This window comes from Maniola hyperantus, chromosome 4 (assembly GCF_902806685.2).
Source record: "Maniola hyperantus chromosome 4, iAphHyp1.2, whole genome shotgun sequence".
NCBI classification, from domain to species: Eukaryota; Metazoa; Arthropoda; class Insecta; order Lepidoptera; family Nymphalidae; genus Maniola; species Maniola hyperantus.
Genome location: NC_048539.1, coordinates 16,169,954 through 16,190,960, shown reverse-complemented (window position 1 = coordinate 16,190,960; position 21,007 = coordinate 16,169,954). Strand labels below are relative to the sequence as shown.

The 21,007-nt window shown below is 39.2% G+C and overlaps 1 protein-coding gene across 2 annotated transcripts in view; it reads left to right on the top strand.

Annotated features, from left to right (window-relative positions):
* The first annotated feature begins 1,149 nt into the window (after positions 1 to 1,149).
* The window catches only part of shakB (shaking B), a 158,461-nt gene continuing 138,603 nt past the window's right edge, over positions 1,150 to 21,007 (top strand). For both annotated transcript variants that reach the window (XM_069498019.1, XM_069498017.1), the window contains exon 1: positions 1,150 to 1,475. In XM_069498019.1, the coding sequence (XP_069354120.1) occupies positions 1,444 to 1,475 (32 nt within the window). In that variant the 5' untranslated portion in view covers positions 1,150 to 1,443. The remainder of the gene's footprint in view (positions 1,476 to 21,007) is intronic.

The window sequence follows — 21,007 nt, the reverse complement described above, 5'->3', positions numbered from 1 at the left end:
AACAGACGATGTCATTAATACGTTTTTATTTACTCACTCTGTTGTCGGTATGTTTGTTTGTTTGTCTGTTCGGCACAAATTTTGCAATGGATTTTTTATTGTTATTTTACGTCATTATCATCATCAACCCATCGCCCGGCCTACTAGGTACTGAGAACGGGTTTCTTCTCACAGTATTTGGTTTTGGGCCATAGTCCACCACGCTGGCCAAGTGCAGATTAGCAAACTTCGCTCACTTATGAAAACATGATGGAGAATACTCAAACATATAAGTTTCATAGGCTACTTTTTATCGCGGAAAATCTAAGAGTTCCCACGGGATTTTATAGACCTAAATCTACACAGGCGAAGTCGCGGGCATCAGCTAGTAGGTTACATTGTCACCGCTTTAAAAAATCTATCAATTCGGAATTTACTTTTTTGTTAGAATGTACCATTTAGATATGATGGCGGAACTCGTCAATAGTAAATCACTCGCAAATAGAAATATTGGTACCCGCGACTTACGTACGCGTGGATTTAGGTTTTTAAAATCCCGTGGGAACTCTTTGATTTTCCGGGATAAACAGTAGCCTATGTCACTCTCCAGGTCTTTAATTATACCCATGCAAAAAATCACGTCAATCCGTTGCTCCGTTGCGACGTGATTGAAGGACATACCAACAAACCAATAAACCAACAAACAAACACTTTCGCCTTTATAATATGGATAATGATTGATAACTATATTTTTCAACCATGTATTACTACTACATTATTAGTGGTGATAGCGTGGTGGTTAAGACGTCAATCTCCTATTCGGGAGGTCGGGGGTTCCATCCCGAACACGCACTTCTAACTTTTCTAAGAAATCATATTTTTGCTTTAACGGCAAAGGAAAATATCGTGAGGAAACCTGCATGCCTGAGTGTCTCCATAATGTCCTCAAATGTGTGTGAAGTCTGACCGCAATTGGCTAGCGTGGTGGACTGTGCCCTAAACCATTTTCGTTCTGAGAGGAAACTCGTGCTCAGTAGTGAGCCAGCGATGGATTGATGATGATACTACAGCATTACATAAACATTGAAGTCGGCCTGTCTTGTCAAAAATCGTATTATTTTGTATGGAGTGTTTTTTTTGCGTTAGTTATGATTGGTTTAGTGCCGAGAACACACGTGGCTGACGCTGCTACTGAAATGTGTGTATTTGTGTATTTCTGTGACATCTAATATCGAGGTTTCCTCATGTTACGTGCTTTTATGTGTATTTAATATTTGCGATGAATATATTTATAGCAATGCGCGATACAAAATTTTATACGTTTCGACTTTTGACTACAATTTACCAGTGTTTAATAAATTTTCGACTTTAAATCGCGTAGTTTTAAAACTTTTGCAATGATTTTAGTAAAGAAAGGCACTAGGAAAAGACGTTTGTTAGACCAATTGTAGCGAAAACGGATGGATGACTGAGTTACTGCTATCCTCTAAGATCTGGTAAGTAAGTAATCTGGCAATAGGCTGAATCCATTACGACCTTTGCCCCACTATTTTTCTTAATCAGCACCATAATTTTTTCCAGTTTTTATTCTGAGTAAATATTAAGTAGGTACAAACGTTTGCAAATAGAAATTGTTCATACAATTTGTTGAATGATGGTACCTATTTAAAATTCGTCTTATTAGTAAAAATTTAAACTATAAAGGTTCCAAAAGCGCCCTAGTTTATGAGGAAGCCCACAGAAAACTTAGTTTTTGAATGCAGTAAAGAGGTTTCATAGTAATTTTTTTATACTTATTTATTACCAGACACACGTTCGTAATCGTAGGTCAGCCAATATAATCAAATTACTTATACAAGAATAGTTAATACGTGTGTTCTAGCCATCTATGTGCGTTCTTATTACTATTTACATATGGTTCATTATGCGATACAATATTATGTTACTTTTTAATTAGCATCCACAGACATGCCAACTTCCTACTCCAACGTTTGTCGGCAATCAATATTTTCAAAGATTCAAAGATTCTTTATTTGCGGAAACATTTAACAATGAGATGTTATTACATAAAATTGTCCAGTAGAAATGTTTCGCCTTACATATTAGGCATGCAAAATAATTAGTAAAACCTAGTAAAATAATAACTATAAGTAATTTGACGCATGTTGTCTTTGTGTTTTATACTTACGTCTCTAGATATCAAGTCAGATCAAAGTCGGCCGATTTTATTAGTTGAAGCCTCGCTATAGTTCCTCTTTTAAATTTTATTTAGTACGCGGCACTATTTCAGAACATAAAACTGTTGGAGGCATTATGGTTTTGCCAATAGAGTATTAAAAACCGGCCAAGTGCGAGTCAAACTCGCTCACTGAGGGTTCCGTACTACAATCGTATTGTATCGACATTTTGCACGATAAATCAAAAACTATTATGCCTAAAAATAAATAAAAATCTGTTTTAGAATGTCCAAGCCCTTTCATATGATGCCCCACTTGATATAGTCATATAGTTATCTTACTTCGAAAATTGAAAATATGTACTAATTATTAGATCATGACCACAATTTAATTTTTTTTGTGTGATGTAACCACAAATTCACGGTTTCTAGATTTTTCCCCGAATGTCTGCTATAAGACCTACCTACCTGCCAAATTTCATGATTCTAGGTCAACGGGAAGTACCCTGTAGGTTTCTTGACAGACACTTGTCGAAAAAGTCGACTGTAGTACAGACAGAACCCTCATTGCGCAAGCCTGACTCGCACTTGGCCGTTTTTTTTAATTTGTTTTTAACGGCTGACTAATCTAAATAGGTACGTCAACAGGAACTGAAAAGTTTCGGCAGTCAACCTGCCTCAAGATGCTTAATCTGTAACTTTTTATGATACTGAGGTGTTTGAGGATGTTAACGACTCGCGTGTTGTCACGTTTCATTACAAGTGACGATAAGTCTATCATCTTTTCACTTTCAGTGATGTTTCATCTTCATATCACATCCGGTATAGTGGTGTCTGATTGGGCATTTATTGTTTTTAGGGTTCCGTACCTCAAAAGGAAAAACGGAACCCTTATTTTTTTTTTTTTTTTTTTAGATACAAGTTAGCCCTTGACTGCAATCTCACCTGGTGGTAAGTGATGATGCAGTCTAAGATGATAGCGGGCTAACCTGGAAGGGGTATGGCAGTTTTTATTAAACCCTTTGGTTTCTACACGGCATCGTACCGGAACGCTAAATCGCTTGGCGGCACGGCTTTGCCGGTAGGGTGGTAACTAGCCACGGCCGAAGCCTCCCACCAGACCAGACCAGAAATTTAGAAATTATAAAATTCCAAACCCCTGCCAGGAATCGAACCCGGGACCTCCCACTATTAAGACCACAGCGCTCACCACTGCGCCAGGGAGGTCGTCAACCCTTAGAGGATCACTTTGTTGTCTGTCTGTCTGTCTGTCTGTCAAGAAACCTACAGGGTACTTCCCGTAGACCTAGAATCATGAAATTTGGCAGGTAGGTGGGTCTTATAGCTGGTTTTAGGGGAAAAATCTGAAAACCGTGAATTCAGGGTTAGATCAGGGACAATGTGGCTAATTCCGTTGTACATAATCTCTAAACTAAACTAAAATGATATGTCTAAATCTATTGCTATCCCTTTCATAATGTTGCTTGCAGAAAAGGATAGCACTAGATTTAAACCTGTTAATTTAGTTTAGGTTTAGAAATTGTGTACAGGAGAATTGGCCCCATTGTAGCTGTCATTCTACCACAATCGCGTTGCTGGTTGGACGTGTCGCTGACATGTTCGCACGTCTGTAGACGCTTTATCTGTGGCAATTTTTTTCTATTGGGGTGGGTGGTAACGACCCGCGGTGTTCTCACCTCATTATACGGTTCGTTAGCTCTATCAGCTGTTTCACCGACGTACTGTCTTTATTGATGCCCGTATTCGTTTTTATTGTCACTTATTCTGATGTTAGAGCTAAAGCGCACCACGGTTTTCCGTACCGTGTTTTCGCAAAAGGGCTCGAGTCTTTTTTTACGACTGAACCCTTTTTTAGGAATAAAGGGCTAAAGTGCTCGAGCCCTTTGGATTACTAGCTGGGGCATGGGGATAGCGTATCGTCGTTTTTGAGTTACTCTATAATATTAAATTATGATCTACTAACAACCAGCGTGGACTGCAACAAATTTCAAACCCCTATTTAACCCCCCCCTCACGGATTAAATTTTCAAAAATCCTTTCTTCATAGCTATCTGCATGCCAAATTTCAGCCCGATCCGTACCTACAGTAGTTTGAGCTGTGCGTTGATAGATCTGTCAGTCAATCAGTCAGTCAGTCAGTCACCTTTTCCTTTTATATATTTAGACTAGCTTATGCTCGCGACTTCGTCCGCGTGGACTGCACAAATTTCAAACCGCTATTTCATCCCCTTAGGGGTTGAATTTTCGAAAATCCTTTCTTAGCGGATGCATACGTCATAATAGCTATCTGCATGCCAAATTTCAGCCCGATCCGTCCAGTAGTTTGAGCTGTGCGTTGATAGATCAGTCAGTCAGTCAGTCACCTTTTCCTTTTATATATTTAGATGTAGATTACTTACCTACCCCGTATTCTATCAGCTGTGGACTAATTACCAATCGCATCAGGCTGCCAAACACACCGTTTATGCTTCCCTTATCATCATGAGGCAGTAACGCAAGATCTAGATAAGAAGCCGAACTGGATGAGAAGTTAATATACGGCTTTTACAGACGACCCAACTTGATTGACCCAAATTGGCTGGCTATCCGACCTAACTTTTGAACAAACCTCATCATTCATTCATTTTTTTGCTCAGATATCGTAAGTACATGTATTATTTACATCGGGTCTTAAAAATTAAGTAATCAGTCACATATCCTGCCAAGCATGGCGTGCAAAACTAATTGAACAGCATCTAATTTCACCTTCTTAAAATATTGTTATGTCATCATGTCAAAATTATTAATAACTAGCGTATGCTCGCGACTTCGTCCGCGTGGACTACACAAATTTCAAACCCCTATTTCACCCTCTTAGGGGTTGAATTTTCAAAAATCCTTTCTTAGCGGATAATACGTCATAATAGCTATCTGCATGCCAAATTTCAGCCCAATCCGTCCAGTAGTTTGAGCTGTGCGTTGATAGATCAGTCAGTCAGTCAGTCAGTCACCTTTTCCTTTTATATATTTAGATTCAAATGTCCTCATCTATCCAATGCATCTAGCCTCAATAGCTCAACCGGTATAGGAGTGGACTGAAAACCGAAAGGTCGACGGTTCAAACCCCGCCCGTTGCACTATTGTCGTACCTACTCCAAGCACAAGCCTGACGCTTAATTGGAGAGGAAAGGGGAATATTAGTCATTTAACATGGCTAATATTCTTTAAAAAAAAAATCTAGTGCCAACGCCTCTTACCTACGCAGTTCAACGAGAAGCTACAAACTAAGGAAAACTTAAGTATACGGATCTCTTGTATAGAAACAGGCGTTATTTTGCGGAAATCCATGATATACAATGAACCAGAAGCCTAATTTGCTACAATCCGCTGAAACAGATCAAATCCGTATGGTGCAACATTCAGCAAGCAATATGCACTGCCCGCCCTCCCACTGTTACCCATGAAAGAAAAGCCAGCCACCAAACAAGCTTGCTTTTGATTTGATTTTATGGTCTTGCGAGGTGTGAAAAGTAGAGTATTGAACTTGGGGGTAATACTGTCTTAGTCTTGGGTGCCCCTAAACCCCACGCTTCACTCAAGATTCTAGATGCAACACCCTCGCTACGCTCGGGAGCTACTTTAAATTACCTGGTTACGCTTGGGATTTATTCCGGCACTCGTGACCCCATTACCCCCATGTTGAATAATCTACTATTAATGTCACTCAGTGAAGCAGTAATGTACTGCTTCATAATCATCATCATCATGATCAACTCATTACCGGCTCACTACAGAGCACGGGTCTCCTCTCAGAGTGAGAGGGGTTTTGGCCATAGTCTACCACGCTGGCCATGTACGGATTGGTAGACTTCATACACCTTTAAGAACATTATGTAGAACTCTCAGGCATGCAGGTTTCCTCACGATGTTTTCCTTCACCGTTAAAGCAAGTGATATTTAATTAATTAAAACGCACATAACTCCGAAACGTTAGAGGTGCGTGCCCGGGATCGAACCCCCGACCTGCGATTAGAAGGCGGACGTCCTAACCACTAGGCTAGCACAGCTACTCGTATGTATTGCTTCACTGACATTAAAATATTTTTTCAGTCAGTCAGCGAATCACCCTGCTGATCTACTTACGACTAGTCCAAGTACCCAAGTACATAAGTGGCAGAAAATAATGTACATCGACCTTTAGGAGATAGCGGATTTGTAGAGCATTGTCTCTGTCGTTGAGACCGACAAAACCTCATATAGGTATGAGTGACAGAGACAATGCTCTACAAAGCCGAAATGTCATTCTAAAGGCCGATGTACACCATAATTGTTCAATGGATGTAAAAACCAACCAACCTAAGAACGTGCGAAAATCAGCTGCCGACTTATGGCGGTTATTGTAAACTAGATGATGCCCGCGACTTTGTCCGTGTGGATTTAAGTTTTTTAAAAAGTCCTTCCCCGGGATGTAAGCTACCTCTGTACCAAATTTCATCAGAATCGGTTAAACCGTTGGGCAGTGAAAAGCTAGCAGACAGACAGATAGACAGACAGACAGACACACTTTCGCATTTTTAATATTAGTATGGAGTATGGATTGGCATGTCTATGTAGATGCTATATCACTGTTATGCCTGCAAACTTCCTACACCCCCCTTCATCACCCCCAGCGGAAGATAAACCAAAGACGTTTTGGCTCTACTCCCATAACGCGTAAAGATGAAAAAGTATTACTGAATCTTTAAAATTAACGGCCCATTATGGGATGTGGGCTTTATTTGCAACAACTTAGTTTTTACTAGGTTTTTACCCATTTCACAAAAGTTATGGTCGTTATATTTGGCTTGTGGGTAAATAATTCAACGAAAATTCGTCTCTATATTCGATTTTTTATCAACATTTAACAGTTCGTTTTCAATAGGTAGATTTTAAATACGACTTTGTAGGTAGGTCTTAGTCCCGCAAATTGCTAATGCGCGTGGCCGCCATTTTAGTGACGTCAGCACTAGACTGAAGTTTCGAGCATCGTTTCATGAAATTCAACCAAGGTTGTATAAATTAATCTCTGAAAATTCATTAAACAATAATTTAATATAACTCATGAATATTCCGAGCCAGTGGTTCATTATTTAGCGAAGAACATCTTCAACGTTCGAAATTAGCTTATAAAATGAAAATGAAAACGCTAAGTATTATGAAATGTAAAATGAAATGTATAATTTACTAACTAATGCCCGCGATTTCGTACGCGTGGATTTAGGTTTTTAAAAATCACGTGGGAAATCTTTGATTTCGGGATAAAAAGTGGCCTAATGTCACTCTCCAGGTACCTATAGGTATCTATAGGTACCTATGCAAAAAATATGTCAATCCGTTGCACCGTTGCGACGTGATTGAAAGACAAACCAATAAACCAACAAACAAACACACTTATGCATTTATAGTAAGGGTACTGATGGGTAGTGATTTTAAATGATAAATAATTACCTGTGAAGTTTCTAACACTGAATGATAGCCGCTGAGGTTATTTGATTGGTTGGTTCTACATTGCTGCTTCATTGAGCGATATCAAAATATTTTTTCATAGAAAACCTTCAATGGTTTAAAAATAAATGTCACTGAGTTAGCGAATCAGTAAGTTAGTGCACAAATTCATGTTCGTTAAGCGAAGACATGCGTCCGGGGCGTGAACCCGGGAGAAATCTTAGTTTTCATTATGTCGGGGCACGCGTCAACTTTTTTAGGTTATACGGGCAGACGTGGTTACGTAATGGCTGTATTATGTCAATGAATGACCTGTTGATTGATGACTTCGGTCGCGGGTAGTGCTTAACTCCATTAGACTACTATCAGTATCAATCAGCCTGTTTGCGGTTTTCTTGACGACGGACAGACGGACAGACAGACAGACAACAAAGTGATCCTACAAGGGTTCCTTTTTTCCTTTTGTGGTACGGAACGCTAAAAAACAACAAACAAACACACTTTCGCATTCAAATATGGGTAGTGACAACAGATTCAGGAGCTTAATGAAGACTATTATTTTCACAATGGTGTTCAGACAGAGGTCAGCTCTCTCAGTCACAGCTCGCTAATGAACTATGGCAGAGTGAACTAACTGTGGTGAAACTTCATTGAATAACTACTTTGCATGAATAGTGTCGCAAACTTCATACAATAACTACATTCGCGTGTCTGCTTCACAATGCATTCAATCAAACTTCAGTTGTTTATTTAAAACTTGGCTGACAGATTTGTTTTATTTGATTGATATACATGAAAAGTCGGAAAATTAACATAAACAAAAATCTGCTTTTCCAGGTCAAATGAAATTTTTTATAGTAAAGAAACATGTACCTACCTACTTTAGTTACGAAACGCTTAAATACAACCAAACCTTTAAAGTTTGATAGTAGGTAATAATAGATTCTCATCATCATCAACCCATCGCCGGCCAACTACTGAGAACGGGCCTCCTCTCAGAATGATAAGAGTTCAGGGCGAGGCCACAACACTGCGGTGCGACATCGCATCGCAAAAACGATGCCGCATCACAATGCGATGCGTTGACGCAACGCAAAAAATTCCACCCCTTACGGCATCGTATGAGAAAACTCTGACTCTCTCGAGAAGGTTTCTGCAATTTGTTTATCTTTAAAATTCGGTCAAAGAAAACTAAGGTATAGATGATGACGGGAATTTGTGGAATGTGGCAACCCTAATCGAACGGGAATCACTCGGCTTATATGAACCGAAATTGTAATTAAATAGTACATTTACAGCCTCGTATAACTTTTATGATAAGGAATAAACTTCCTCCCCGGTTATCTTGATGTAGCCGAGAGTGGGGACTTAGTTTGGTATCACTCTTGCAAAGTTTTTGGATGATTATTTTGATATTCATAGGTAAGCAAGCAGTTACACGATTTATAGATTTTTAGACTTAAAAAAAATCAAATTCTAATCTCCAAAAGATTATCTTATCTCTAATTCAATTAGATGCATATGCATATGGCATTATAAAAAGACTTATCTTGACTGATCTGAAAAATACATGTGTTTTCAACTTATCATGTATGAAATTTTCGGGCAAAAACGAGGAAATACCTATTGTGTTTAAGGAGTTTTGGAAATTCTACCCCCTCACTGATTTTCAAAAATTCCACTCGAGAGAAGCCGTGGCGAGCAAGCTAGTTATAAAGAATAATATACCATCTACCAGTTAAATTTAGGTTTTGAAACATGCAAGTTAGACAAGTGACAGTGATTAAATGTGGCCACTGCATACATTAGTATTTCCTTATCTCACGAACGCACCCAATCTGTCAAACTGACGTGACGGGAGCGCGCCAAAATCACCCCGCAAGATGGCCGCCGCAAATCATGTATCCCATTAGTAACGGGATACATGAAGTCGATTTCAGTTGTATTTGGTTACTAGCTGATGCTCGCGACTTCGTACGCGTGGATTTAGGTTTTTAAAATCCCGTGGGAACTCTTTAATTTTCCGGGATAAAAATATAGTAGGGTAGTCTATGTCACTCCAGGTCTTAAACTATACCCATGCAAGAAACCACTATTTAAACTTCAAACTCTTATTTTATCCCCTTGGGGGTGGATTTTTCAAAAATCCAGCAAAGCCGTGCCGCCAAGTGATTTAGCGTTCCGGTACGATGCCGTGTAGAAACCAAAGGGGTATGGGTTTAATAAAAACTGCCATACCCCTTCCAGGTTAGCCCGCTATCATCTTAGGCTGCATCATCACTTACCACAAGGTGAGATTGCAGTCAAGGGCTAACTTGTATCTGAATTTAAAAAAAATCCTTTCTTAGCGGATGTCCACGTCATAATAGCTATCTGCATGCAAAATTTCAGCCCGATCCGTCCAGTAGTTTGAGCTGTGCGTTGATAGATCAGTCAGTCAGTTAGTTAGTCCTAAAGCTTTTCCTTTTATGTATTTAGACTAAGTACGAGTATCTTAATGATATTATAAATGCAAAAGTATGTACGTCTGTTTGCTGGCTTTTCACGGCCCATCCATTTGACTGATTTTGACGTATCAAAAAATAAAAAAATTCCCAGGGGATTTTCAAAAATCATGCTTCAGTAGTGGGCCTGTGATGGGTTGATGAATTATGATCAAGAGACAAAAAATTATAAAAAAAAATTCAAACTCACAATATTTATAAGTTTGAAATAATAAAAATCGTATTCTAAGAAGTTCTCAAAAGGCATTTGGCATTAAGTTGTAAGCAAAAACGAGTTGTACCCGCAAAAACTATTGTTTGGGAATACCTACCCATCTTCAGGAATTTCTAGTACTAGACACATAAAATACAGAACTTAATATTATTTTATCAAAATGAATTTCAGTGGCACTATCAGCACAGTGCACAATGCAAGACGTATGAAGTGAATCGAAATATGAAGCTGTCAGTTTGGTCAACTGTGTTGCTGATAGAGCGGACAGTGTAAGCTGCTGAATATTATGTATTTAACATTTCAAGCATACCTACTTACTTAAATATATTATGAAGGTTGACTTGTTATATTATTGAGTTTAAAAAACCGGCCAAGTGCGTGGCAATTGTAAAATATGATGTTTTAAAATTAGCACTTTAAAACATCAAATTTTACAAACGGATCTAGAAATCGAAAAATGATGTTCCCACACCCACAGTATTTTTAAAAGTAGGTTAGACGAGAAAAAAAATTCATACCCCCTTTACATGTAGGGGAGCTACCTTTAAAAAATATTTATAACAATTTTATTTCACCACTTTGTCGGCGTGATTAATATTTATATCCATGCCAAATTACAGATTTCTAGCATTAATTGTCTCTGAGATTAACCGATGACGGACGGACGAACGGACGGACGGACGGACATGGCGAAACTATAAGGGTTCCTTGTCCACTACGGAACCCTAAAAATGCATTTTATCGTGAATAAAGAAATAGTTCTTCTATAGCTACGCATAACATATTATAGGACATATTTGGTTTAATGGAACTGGGTTTATGCTGGAATTTCCAATTTTAAACCTCTACGTAAAAATCTGAAGTTTTGATATCGGAATTCTGAATCAAACATGACGGACCGGTTTAATGTGTTTTTAAATAATTCAAAGGCGGGTTTTGATAGGTACGGGTCCTAATATCCCTACCTCGTTTAATATTTCACATGGGGCATAGATAGATAGAACAGCGAAGACCAATATTTTATCTATGGTTAGGGGTTATTTTAATTTATAATTTACTCTAAGCTCTTTTTCAATCAAGACCTATAGGGTAGCTACTTCCCGTAGACCCAGAATACTTAAAATTTGGTAGCAGGTAGCAATGTCTTATAGCACAAATAAAGAGGAAAATCTGAAAACAGTGAATTTGTGGTGACATCACAAAAAAAAAATAGGACCAAAAAATTATTTTCATATTTTCAATCATAGATGACGCTGTAAGTCATTAACTTGCAGTGATGTGCAGCACTGCTGTTGGAAAGTGTTATTTTCTTATACGATGGTATGGAACACTTTTTGTGCAAGTCCGACTCCCACTTGACTGATTTTTAGGGTTCCGTACCTCAAAAGGAAAAACGGAACCCTTATAGGATCACTTTGTTGTCTGTCTGTCTGTCGGTCTGTCAAGAAACCTAATACAGGGTACTTCCCGTTGACCTAGAATCATGAAATTTGGCAGGTAGGTAGGTCTTATAGCAGACATTCGGAGAAATCTAAAACTGTAAATTTAGGGTTAGATCACACAAAACAATTAAATTGTGGTCATGAACTAATAATTAGTATTTTCAATTTTCGATGTAAGACAACTATATCAAGTGGGGTATCATATGAAAGGGCTTCACTTGTACATTCTAAAGCAGATTTTTATTTATTTTTATGCATCATAGTTTTTGAATTATCGTGCAAAATGTCAAAAAAATACGACTGTAGTACGGAATCCTCGTTGCGCGAGCCTGACTGGCACTTGGCCGATTTTTCACGGTGTTCACACTGACGCGTTGCAATCGCGCTGTTACCTTTTGTGCTCATCACAACAAAGCGCGCTTGACCAAACTGAAAACTTCATTGTAGCAACCGCATTGTGTGACGTCACAACTTGCTGTGATAAAAATTGTCCCTTGTGTTCTGTTATAAATAACGTTACAAGCAGGTGTTTAAAGGTTCGTACGCACCTGAGCGTCGCGGCGCGGCGCTTCAGTCCGACTGCAGAACGCGTCACCTCAGGCCGCTCGACGGTGCCTACCGCACTACAACTTCAGTACGCGGCACCTCGCGTCACTTGCGCGTCACTTTTATACCCGTTCGCGTACGAGCGCGAAGCGCCGCGCCGCGCCGCTGGGTATGTCGCACTAGCGTCACTGCACTGCGCGTCGCTTCGCTGCGCTTCAAAATATTCTCTCCAGCCGTGCCGCGCGGCAACGCGCGGTGAAGCGCTGTGCAGCGCCGCTCTAGTGCGATATGCGCCATACAAAATGATAGAAATGATATTTTGAAGCTCTGTGCCGCGACGTGCAGCTCGCTGAAGCGCCGCGCCGCGCCGCTCAGGTGCGTACGAACCTTTACGATGCGTGTTTTTTTGTGATCAAACAGATTTTGTGATCAAATAAATAAAGTTTTCTTCTTTTTAATCGACTTCCAAAAAGGAGGTGATTCTCATTTCGGCCCGTTTTTTTTTCCGACTTTTCTTTATGTAGGTACGTACATCGATTTTTTCCAGGTTTCTGGACCGATTTGCAAATTTTTTTTAATCAACAGTAGATGTTTTCGGTGGTGGTCCCATAAAAATTTCTGGATCCAACTCCTCAATCCTGATGCTGCGGGGTTACTGCCTGCCTAAGCTATCAAGATTCAGGAAGTGTTCCTAGTGAATTAATGTTGTAGGTACCAAGCAACGACTTTATACTTGAACTCCAAGTCCCAATTCCTCAACTCTGATGATGTAGGGTACAGCACTCCTAAACTATAGTGATTCAGGAACTGCGGATGACGCAATATTAATTTTGGTGCCAAGCATAGACTACACCATTGAACTTGGTATCCCAACTCTTCAATGCTGATGCTGCAAGTACTTGCCGTGGGTATTCGGGAATTTCTGTACGGTTTTGGAAGTCGGTTTTTTTAATTAATTTTTCTATCTCTACCAAGCTTGCAGGTAAAACATCTTAGGGACCCAGCATAACTTCACATGTTTAGGTAGGTACAAAAGGTTTTTATGTTACGTCCACAGTTTAGCGAAATCTTATGAAAGAAACCCACATTAATGAATGCCTTAATTCCTCTAAATGTTTTTAAAGCCATCTAATTTTTCGTTGGCTTTTCTAATGTATTTTTTACAGGGCATTACACCGGCTTACACACATAAAACAGTAAAATAAAATAAAACCGGTCATGTGCGAGTCAGGCTAGCGCAACGAGGGTTCCGTACTACGGTCGTCGGTCATATTTTTTCGACATTTTGAACGATAATTCAAAAACTATGATGCATAAACATAAATAAAAATCTGTTTTAGGATGCACAGGTGAAGACCTTTCATATGATACCCCACTTGATATAGTTATTCTTACTTCAAAAATTCAAAATACTAATTATTAGTTCATGACCACAATTTAATTTTTTTTGTGTGATGTAACCACAAATTCACGGGTTTCAGATTTTTCCCCAAATGTCAGATATACGACCTACCTACCTGCTAAATTTCATGATTCTAGGTCAACAGGAAGTACCCTGTAGGTTTCTTGACAGACCGACAGACAGACAGACATACAACAAAGTGATCCTATAAGGGTTCCGTTTTTCCTTTTGAGGTACGGAACCCTAAAAAAACCGGTCAAGTGCGAGTCGGACTCGCACATGAGTGATTCCGTACCATTGTACAAGAAATAATACTTTTTTTTGTGATTTAACAACAAATTCACGGTTTTTGGATCTTGTCCTGTACCTACTTGTGCTAAAAGACATTGCTATCAGCTAAATGTTACGATTCTAGGCGTTTGGAACTCCCTACGACAGACCTATGTCCAGCAGTGGGCGTCCATCGGTTGACGGTGATGATGATGATAATGATTCAACGAGAGCAAGAGGGAGCAAATATATTTTTTTCGGTTCTCTATTTTCATGTTTATAAAATCTCTATTTTTGAAAATATTTCTCTATGTCGCGGTATAACAGACTCACAGAGAGACTTCTATAATTATTGTGCTAAACTTTAATTTTACAGCAACTCCTACATTTTTTTTAAAATAACAGACAGACAACCGTCTCTCTGTAACAGACTTACAGAGAGACGAATGAACAAACTATAAAGGTCAAACTCAAACTCAAATTATTTGTTCAGAACAGGTAAAATTTTACGCTTACTGATGGTCAAAATTGTTAATTTGTAAGAAGATATAGTGTTCATAATTAATACGTACTTAAAACTAAAGCTACGAGGGTTCCAAATGCGCCCAGGTCTGAGAAGAGCCCACAACAAACTCAGCCGGGTATTCTTTTTATTATCACCACTTTACAAAATCACTTATTAGAACTAACACAAAGCTGATAAGCAACTCATTCCCAAGCTTTCCTATCATTCCAATAATCCTTTACATTGTAATAGGATTTTTCAATAAGTTTACGTTTTATGAAAACTTTGAACTTATTGAGAGACATCCAAAATGTCCAATATGTCCCTTGTTTTCCTACGGATCTCTAAAAAGACATTCGAAAAAATATGTCCATTTATTTGGAATCTGCGCTGATAGATCAGTCAGTTAAAGAACTCTTTTATTGATATCCTGGGTAGATTTACAGCGGTGGCCAACAATGACAAACAGGCGAGTTTATCCGCCCTCAGCGGTCCGGCTCGCGGAGTCAGCAGGCATAAATTCCGGGATCTTATTTAGAGCTCTCACAGACTACAAAACGTCCCGCGACGTTTTGTCCTCGTTGGTTTCCTCGCAAGGATTAAGACTTTTAAATTTGAATACAATATGTTTTAATCTGTAGGGTAAGTATAAGATTTTTACATGCCGCTGATATTGTTAGAATTGGAGTGCCAAAACACTATCAGTACCCTTATTATAAATGCCAAAGTGTGTTTGTTTGTTGGTTTGTCCTTCAATCACATCGCAACAGAGCAATGGATCGACGTGATTTTTTGCATAGTTAGGTATAGTTAAAGACCTGGAGAGTGACATAGGCTACTTTTTATCCCGGGAAATCAAAGAGTTCCCGCGAGATTTTAAAAAATCTGAATCCACGCGTACGAAGTAGCGGGCATCAGCTAATATGTTAATAAGGAGAAATGGACCTTGATTGCCTCGATTTAAAACTCAAGTTTATCTGTACGTCTACTGCCAGTGTCCAAGAGCGAAAACCTTGCGAAAAAAAAAAACGGTGGTACTGAATGCATCAATTTAAAACGAGAATTTTACGTCAATTTTACTCTGTACTGTACTAAGTCAAATATTCAATGCCACTGATTTTAATTTCGCAATGTTTCCGCTTGGAGCGCTGGCTGTAGAAGTGTAGACAAACTTGAGCTTTAAAACAAGGCTTTTAAGATCCAGTTTACTGTAACACGGAAGTATTTCGACTCTCGATTTTGGTTTGGTTTGGTGAGACGTAAAATCTTGTACTACGGGTACTGATGTTATTGAATTTCGATGCTAAAATATATTATATCGTTGTCGAGATGTAAAACCTTATCTTTTTCTTATACTATACCTTTGCGAATAGGGCCGGTTTGTCAGGACTCAAGTCAGCTTAGCTATAGTCGACGCATTTTAAACTGAGTCGTCGAGTTATCTGTCTGTTTCGCTCGCTCTTACCTACGACCTGTAAGTGCGAGCGAAACAGACAGATAACTCGACGACTCAGTTTAAAATGCGTCGACTATAGTCTGTTTTATCCGCCGGACACGTCCGTAGTGTGTGTGAGGTCTTATAAAGAGAAATGGCCGGCTCACAGGTCCGCGCCTTACAAATGCACTGAGGGAATTAAAATATGCCTGCGAATGGCCGGTCGGACTTTGGAGATCAATGGTATATGGGATATAGGATATAGGGAGCAAATAATGTTTGTGTTTGAGAACGTACCTCCTAGTCAATTTACGAGTATGTTTGTTGAGGGAAACAGGCTTGGAAGTTATGTAAGGCAATTACCATTTCTTAACAATAAAACCATAGATACCATATCTGTTGAGGTACATGGGGGCCAGTGAAAAGGTAGTATAACATAGGTAACCAACCCATATTATAAACCAGCTTATGCTCGCGACAACGTCCGCGTGGAGTACACAAATTTCAAACCCCTATGTCACCCCCTTATGGGTTGAATTTTCAAAAATCCTTTTTTAACGGATGCCTAGCCTAGGTTATATTAGCTATCTGTATGCCAAATTTCAGCCCGATCCGTCGAGTAGTTTGAGCTGTGCGTTGATAGATTAGTCAGTCAGTCACCTTTTCCTTTTATATTTAGATGCACAAGTGTGTCTGCTTGTTGGTTTGTCCTTCAATCACGCTACAACGGAGGAACGGATCAACGTGATTTTTTGCATGGGTATATTTAAAGATTTAGGACTTCCGTCTCCTAATTGGAGGTCGGGAGTTCGATATCAGGCACGCACCTCTAACTTTTTGAAGTTATGTGCGTTTTAAGTTTTAAATATCTATTATTTGCTTTAACGGCGTAGGAAAACATGCATGCCTGAGAGTTTTCTATAATGTTCTCAACGGTGTGTGAAGTCTGCCGATCCGCACTTGGCATGGTATGACCTGGTAGACTACAGCCAAAACCCTTCTCACTCTGAGAGGATACCCGTGCTCTGTAGTGAGCCGGTGATGGGATGATGATTTAAAGATCAGTAGGGCGATTGTCTAAAACGAGCTGCGCGATTGCTGTAGAATGACAGGTTTTAGACAATTGGCCTACTGCATCAATCGTTATTACAATCTCAATTGTTCTGATTGGCTGAATTAGTGCGATTCTTGTTGCAACAATGCATTGTAGCCAATAGTGAGCGAGCGTCAACCAATCAGAGATGATTGCGATCGTGACATTGTAGCTGTCATTCTCAGCTGGAGAGTGATAGAGGCTACTTCCAATCCCGAAAACATGAGGGATTTTTCACGAAAAATTTAAAGTTCCCACAGTATTTTTGAAAAACCTAAATCCACGCGGATGAAGTCCCGGTTATTATTATGTTGTCGCGAGCTATCGATCAGTTTGTATGTCATAGTAACAATAGTACCGGCAAGGGCTTCTCAGGTGGAAAAGGTTTAGCCCAGATACTCGGCGCGCAATCGATCGTGACACTGAACTGATTTATGGTCCGGCTGCTACTCATTAGTTGCTCTACGGAGTTTTGTATCACTGGGATGTTGTGTTCATTTTGTCCTTTCGATTAATCCCACTTCTGATGAGAAAGTTTTGAATGCTTACGAGTAATAGGTACCTACTTGAAATAATATATCTATATATCTTGAATATGAAAGGAAAAGGTGACTAACTGACTGACTGATTGACTGACTGATCTCTCTACCTACAGCTACAGCTCAAACTACTGGACGGATCGGGCTGAAATTTGGCATGCAGATAGCTATTATGACGTAGTACAGTACAGTCGTAGCACTCTGAGAGGAGACCCGTGCTCTGTAGTAAGCCGGCGATGGGTTGATCATGATGATGATGAATTACCTGCTTACCATTCTATCGCACTCAAGTTGAAGTCAATAAGGGGGGGTGTGTTATTTTTTAATTTATGAAATCTAGATCTCCGCCTTATATTTTATTTAGAGCCTTATTATTTAGAGCCTCAATAGCTCAACCGGTATAGGAGTGGACTGAAAACCGAAAGGTCGACGGTTCAAATCCCGCCCGTTACACTATTGTCGTACCTACTCCTAGCACGAGAGGAAAGGGGAATATTAGTCATTTAATATGGCTAATATTATTTAAAAAAAATAAAATGTTTTCATAATTATACGTAAAAATTGGTAGAACGAAATTTAATATTGTAAGAAATCAGTGCGGTCGTAACGTGGGTCGTAAATCGCGCACAGCGTAATGCGCGTGCGCCTCTATTATGATTGTATATGAGAAGGGGCTATAAAACTAGCGGAGAGAAAAAGGACTGGCCATTAATTCTCAAAATCTATTATTCTGTACCCATTTTATGACTGACTGATATCTATCAACGCATACAACTGCTACAGCTACAGCTGAAATTTGGCATGCAACGGCCGGCAACGCATCGGCGGTTCCTCTGGTGCTGCAAATGTTCATGGGCGGCGGTAATCACTTAACATCAGGTGACCCGCCTGCTCGTTTGCTCGCTATCTTTTATATTATATACTAGCTTATGCTCGCGACTTCGTCGGCGTGGACTACAAAATTTCAAAACCCTATTTCACCCCCTTAGGAGTTGAATTTTCAAAAATCCTTTCTTAGCAGATGCCTACGTCATAATAGCTATCTGCATGCCAAATTTCAGCCCGATCCGTCCAGTAGTTTGAGCTGTGCGTTGATAGATCAGTCAGTCAGTCAGTCACCTTTCCCTTTTATATTAAACTAGCTTATGCTCGCGACTTCGTCCGCGTGGACTACACAAATTTCAAACCCCTATTTCACCCCCTTAGGGGTTGAATTTTCAAAAACCCCTAAGGGGGTACAATAGCGATTTGTAAAAGTTTACTTGAATAAAATTCTATTCTTTTCTATTCTTTGAAATTTGTGTAGTCCACACGGACGAAGGTGCGGGCATAAGATAGTTAACCAATAAATTTTGAAATGGAAGACAATTGTGAAATAAGTTTATAATAAACTAGCTTATGCTCGCGACTTTGTCCGCGTGGACTACACAAATTTCAAACCCCTATTTCACCCCCTTAGGGGTTGAATTTTCAAAAATCCTTTCTTAGCGGATGCCTATGTCATGATACCTATCTGCATGCCAAATTTCAGCCCGATCCGTCCAGTAATTCATAATTCATAATTCATAATTTTTTATTGCAAAAAATATACGTGAAATGGTGTTACAATATTTTTTTGGAAACAGTGTATTACCAAGTATGGCGTGCAATGTTATTATATATACCTAATTTAAATAAGTCATCAATAATTAGTATTTAAAGGAGAATACGAAACAAAATAAAATATTACGGTCAGTCAGTCAGTCACCTTTTCATTTTATATATTTAGATATTGATTTCCAGCCGCTTATTGCGTAGCCCTACAAATATGAATATCAAGCCTAACAGCAATTCACGTTTTATAGTCTATAAATCTGGTTTGTCTAATAAAAAGTTATGCGTACACGCACGCGGTACGACGTACCTTCCTACGTGTAACCTTTTTGTCGTATATAGACAAACTAGCGTCCTGGCCCGGCTTCACACTGGTAACTTATTACAATCGTAGGGATCTCAATTTTTTTTGAAAATAAATATAGCCTCATAGTCATAGTCAATCAGTAGGGCGATTGTCTAAAACCTGCATCAATGATTATTACAATCTCAATTGTTCTGATTGGCTGAATTTGTGCGATTCTTGTTGCAACAATGAGCAACAATGCATTGTGGCCAATAGTGAGCGAGCATTAACCAATCAGAGATGATTGCGATCGTGACATTGTAGCTGTCAAACAACCGCGGTAGGGCCACAGGAATTATGTAGCTTTCTAGTGGTGAAAGAATTTTCAAAATCGGTTCAGCAGTTCCAGAGATTACTCCCTATAAACAAACTTACAAACTTTACTTCTTTATAATATTTATAAAATAATAAAACGAGCAAAAAAATCTCGTTTGTTGTATGGTTAAATTTTATTCTGTTTTTTTTTTTTGTATTTGCAGCAACAGAAATACATCATCTGTGAAAATTTCAACTGTCTAACTATCACGGTTCATGAGATACAGTATGGTGACAGATGGACAGACAGACAGACGGACGGACGGACGGACAGAGTCTTAGTAATAGGGTCCCTTTGGCACACTTCGGGTACGGAACCCTAAAACATCCAAAACTTCTCATCAAAAGTGAGATTAATCGATTACCTCTGGGTAGGTACGGTCTACGGAACCCTAAAAATAAAGGAAATGTCCTCTATTCAAGCAGTGCATGTTGAGTATTTCACAAATCTGCATAAGATGATCAGTTGAACAGCCACCAGGCAATCGCAGAGCTAACTTTCAAAGGGAGATCGACCTCAAAGACCTTTGACTCCTTGCAGTTTTCTAGTAGCTGGGCGCTCGCCAAACATAGGGAATAACCGACGATATATAGATGTTCCACTAGATGTGGCACTTCGTACTTTTATGAATTAAAACTCAGAGACATCACATTACTAAGACTTTATTGCTTATCTAACTTAATTTGCTTATGATACTAACATCATCATCATGATCAACCCATCGCCGGCTCACTACAGAGCACGGGTCTCCTCTCAGAGTGAGAAGGGTTTGGCCATAGTCTACCACGCTGGCCAAGTGCAGATTGGTAGACTTCACACACCTTTGAGAACATTATGAAGAACTCTCTGGCATGCAGGTTTCCTCACGATGTTTTCCTTCACCGTTAAAGCAAGTGATCTATTCATAAGCACTTTTAAAAAGTTTACATGAATAAAAAAACATTCTATTCTATTCTATTCTATTCTTAGACTTAAGACAGAGTTAAAACGAGACAGAGCTATATCTCTCACTTAAATCTGTCTCGTTTTAACTCAATCTTAAGTCTGAGCAAAATCAAAGTGCGCTCTATAGATCTCAACCTTAGAAACGGACTGTGTCGCGGATTACGATTGACCTAGGAGTGCGGATACCGATGTACGTTGGAACATGTTGTTACTAAGAA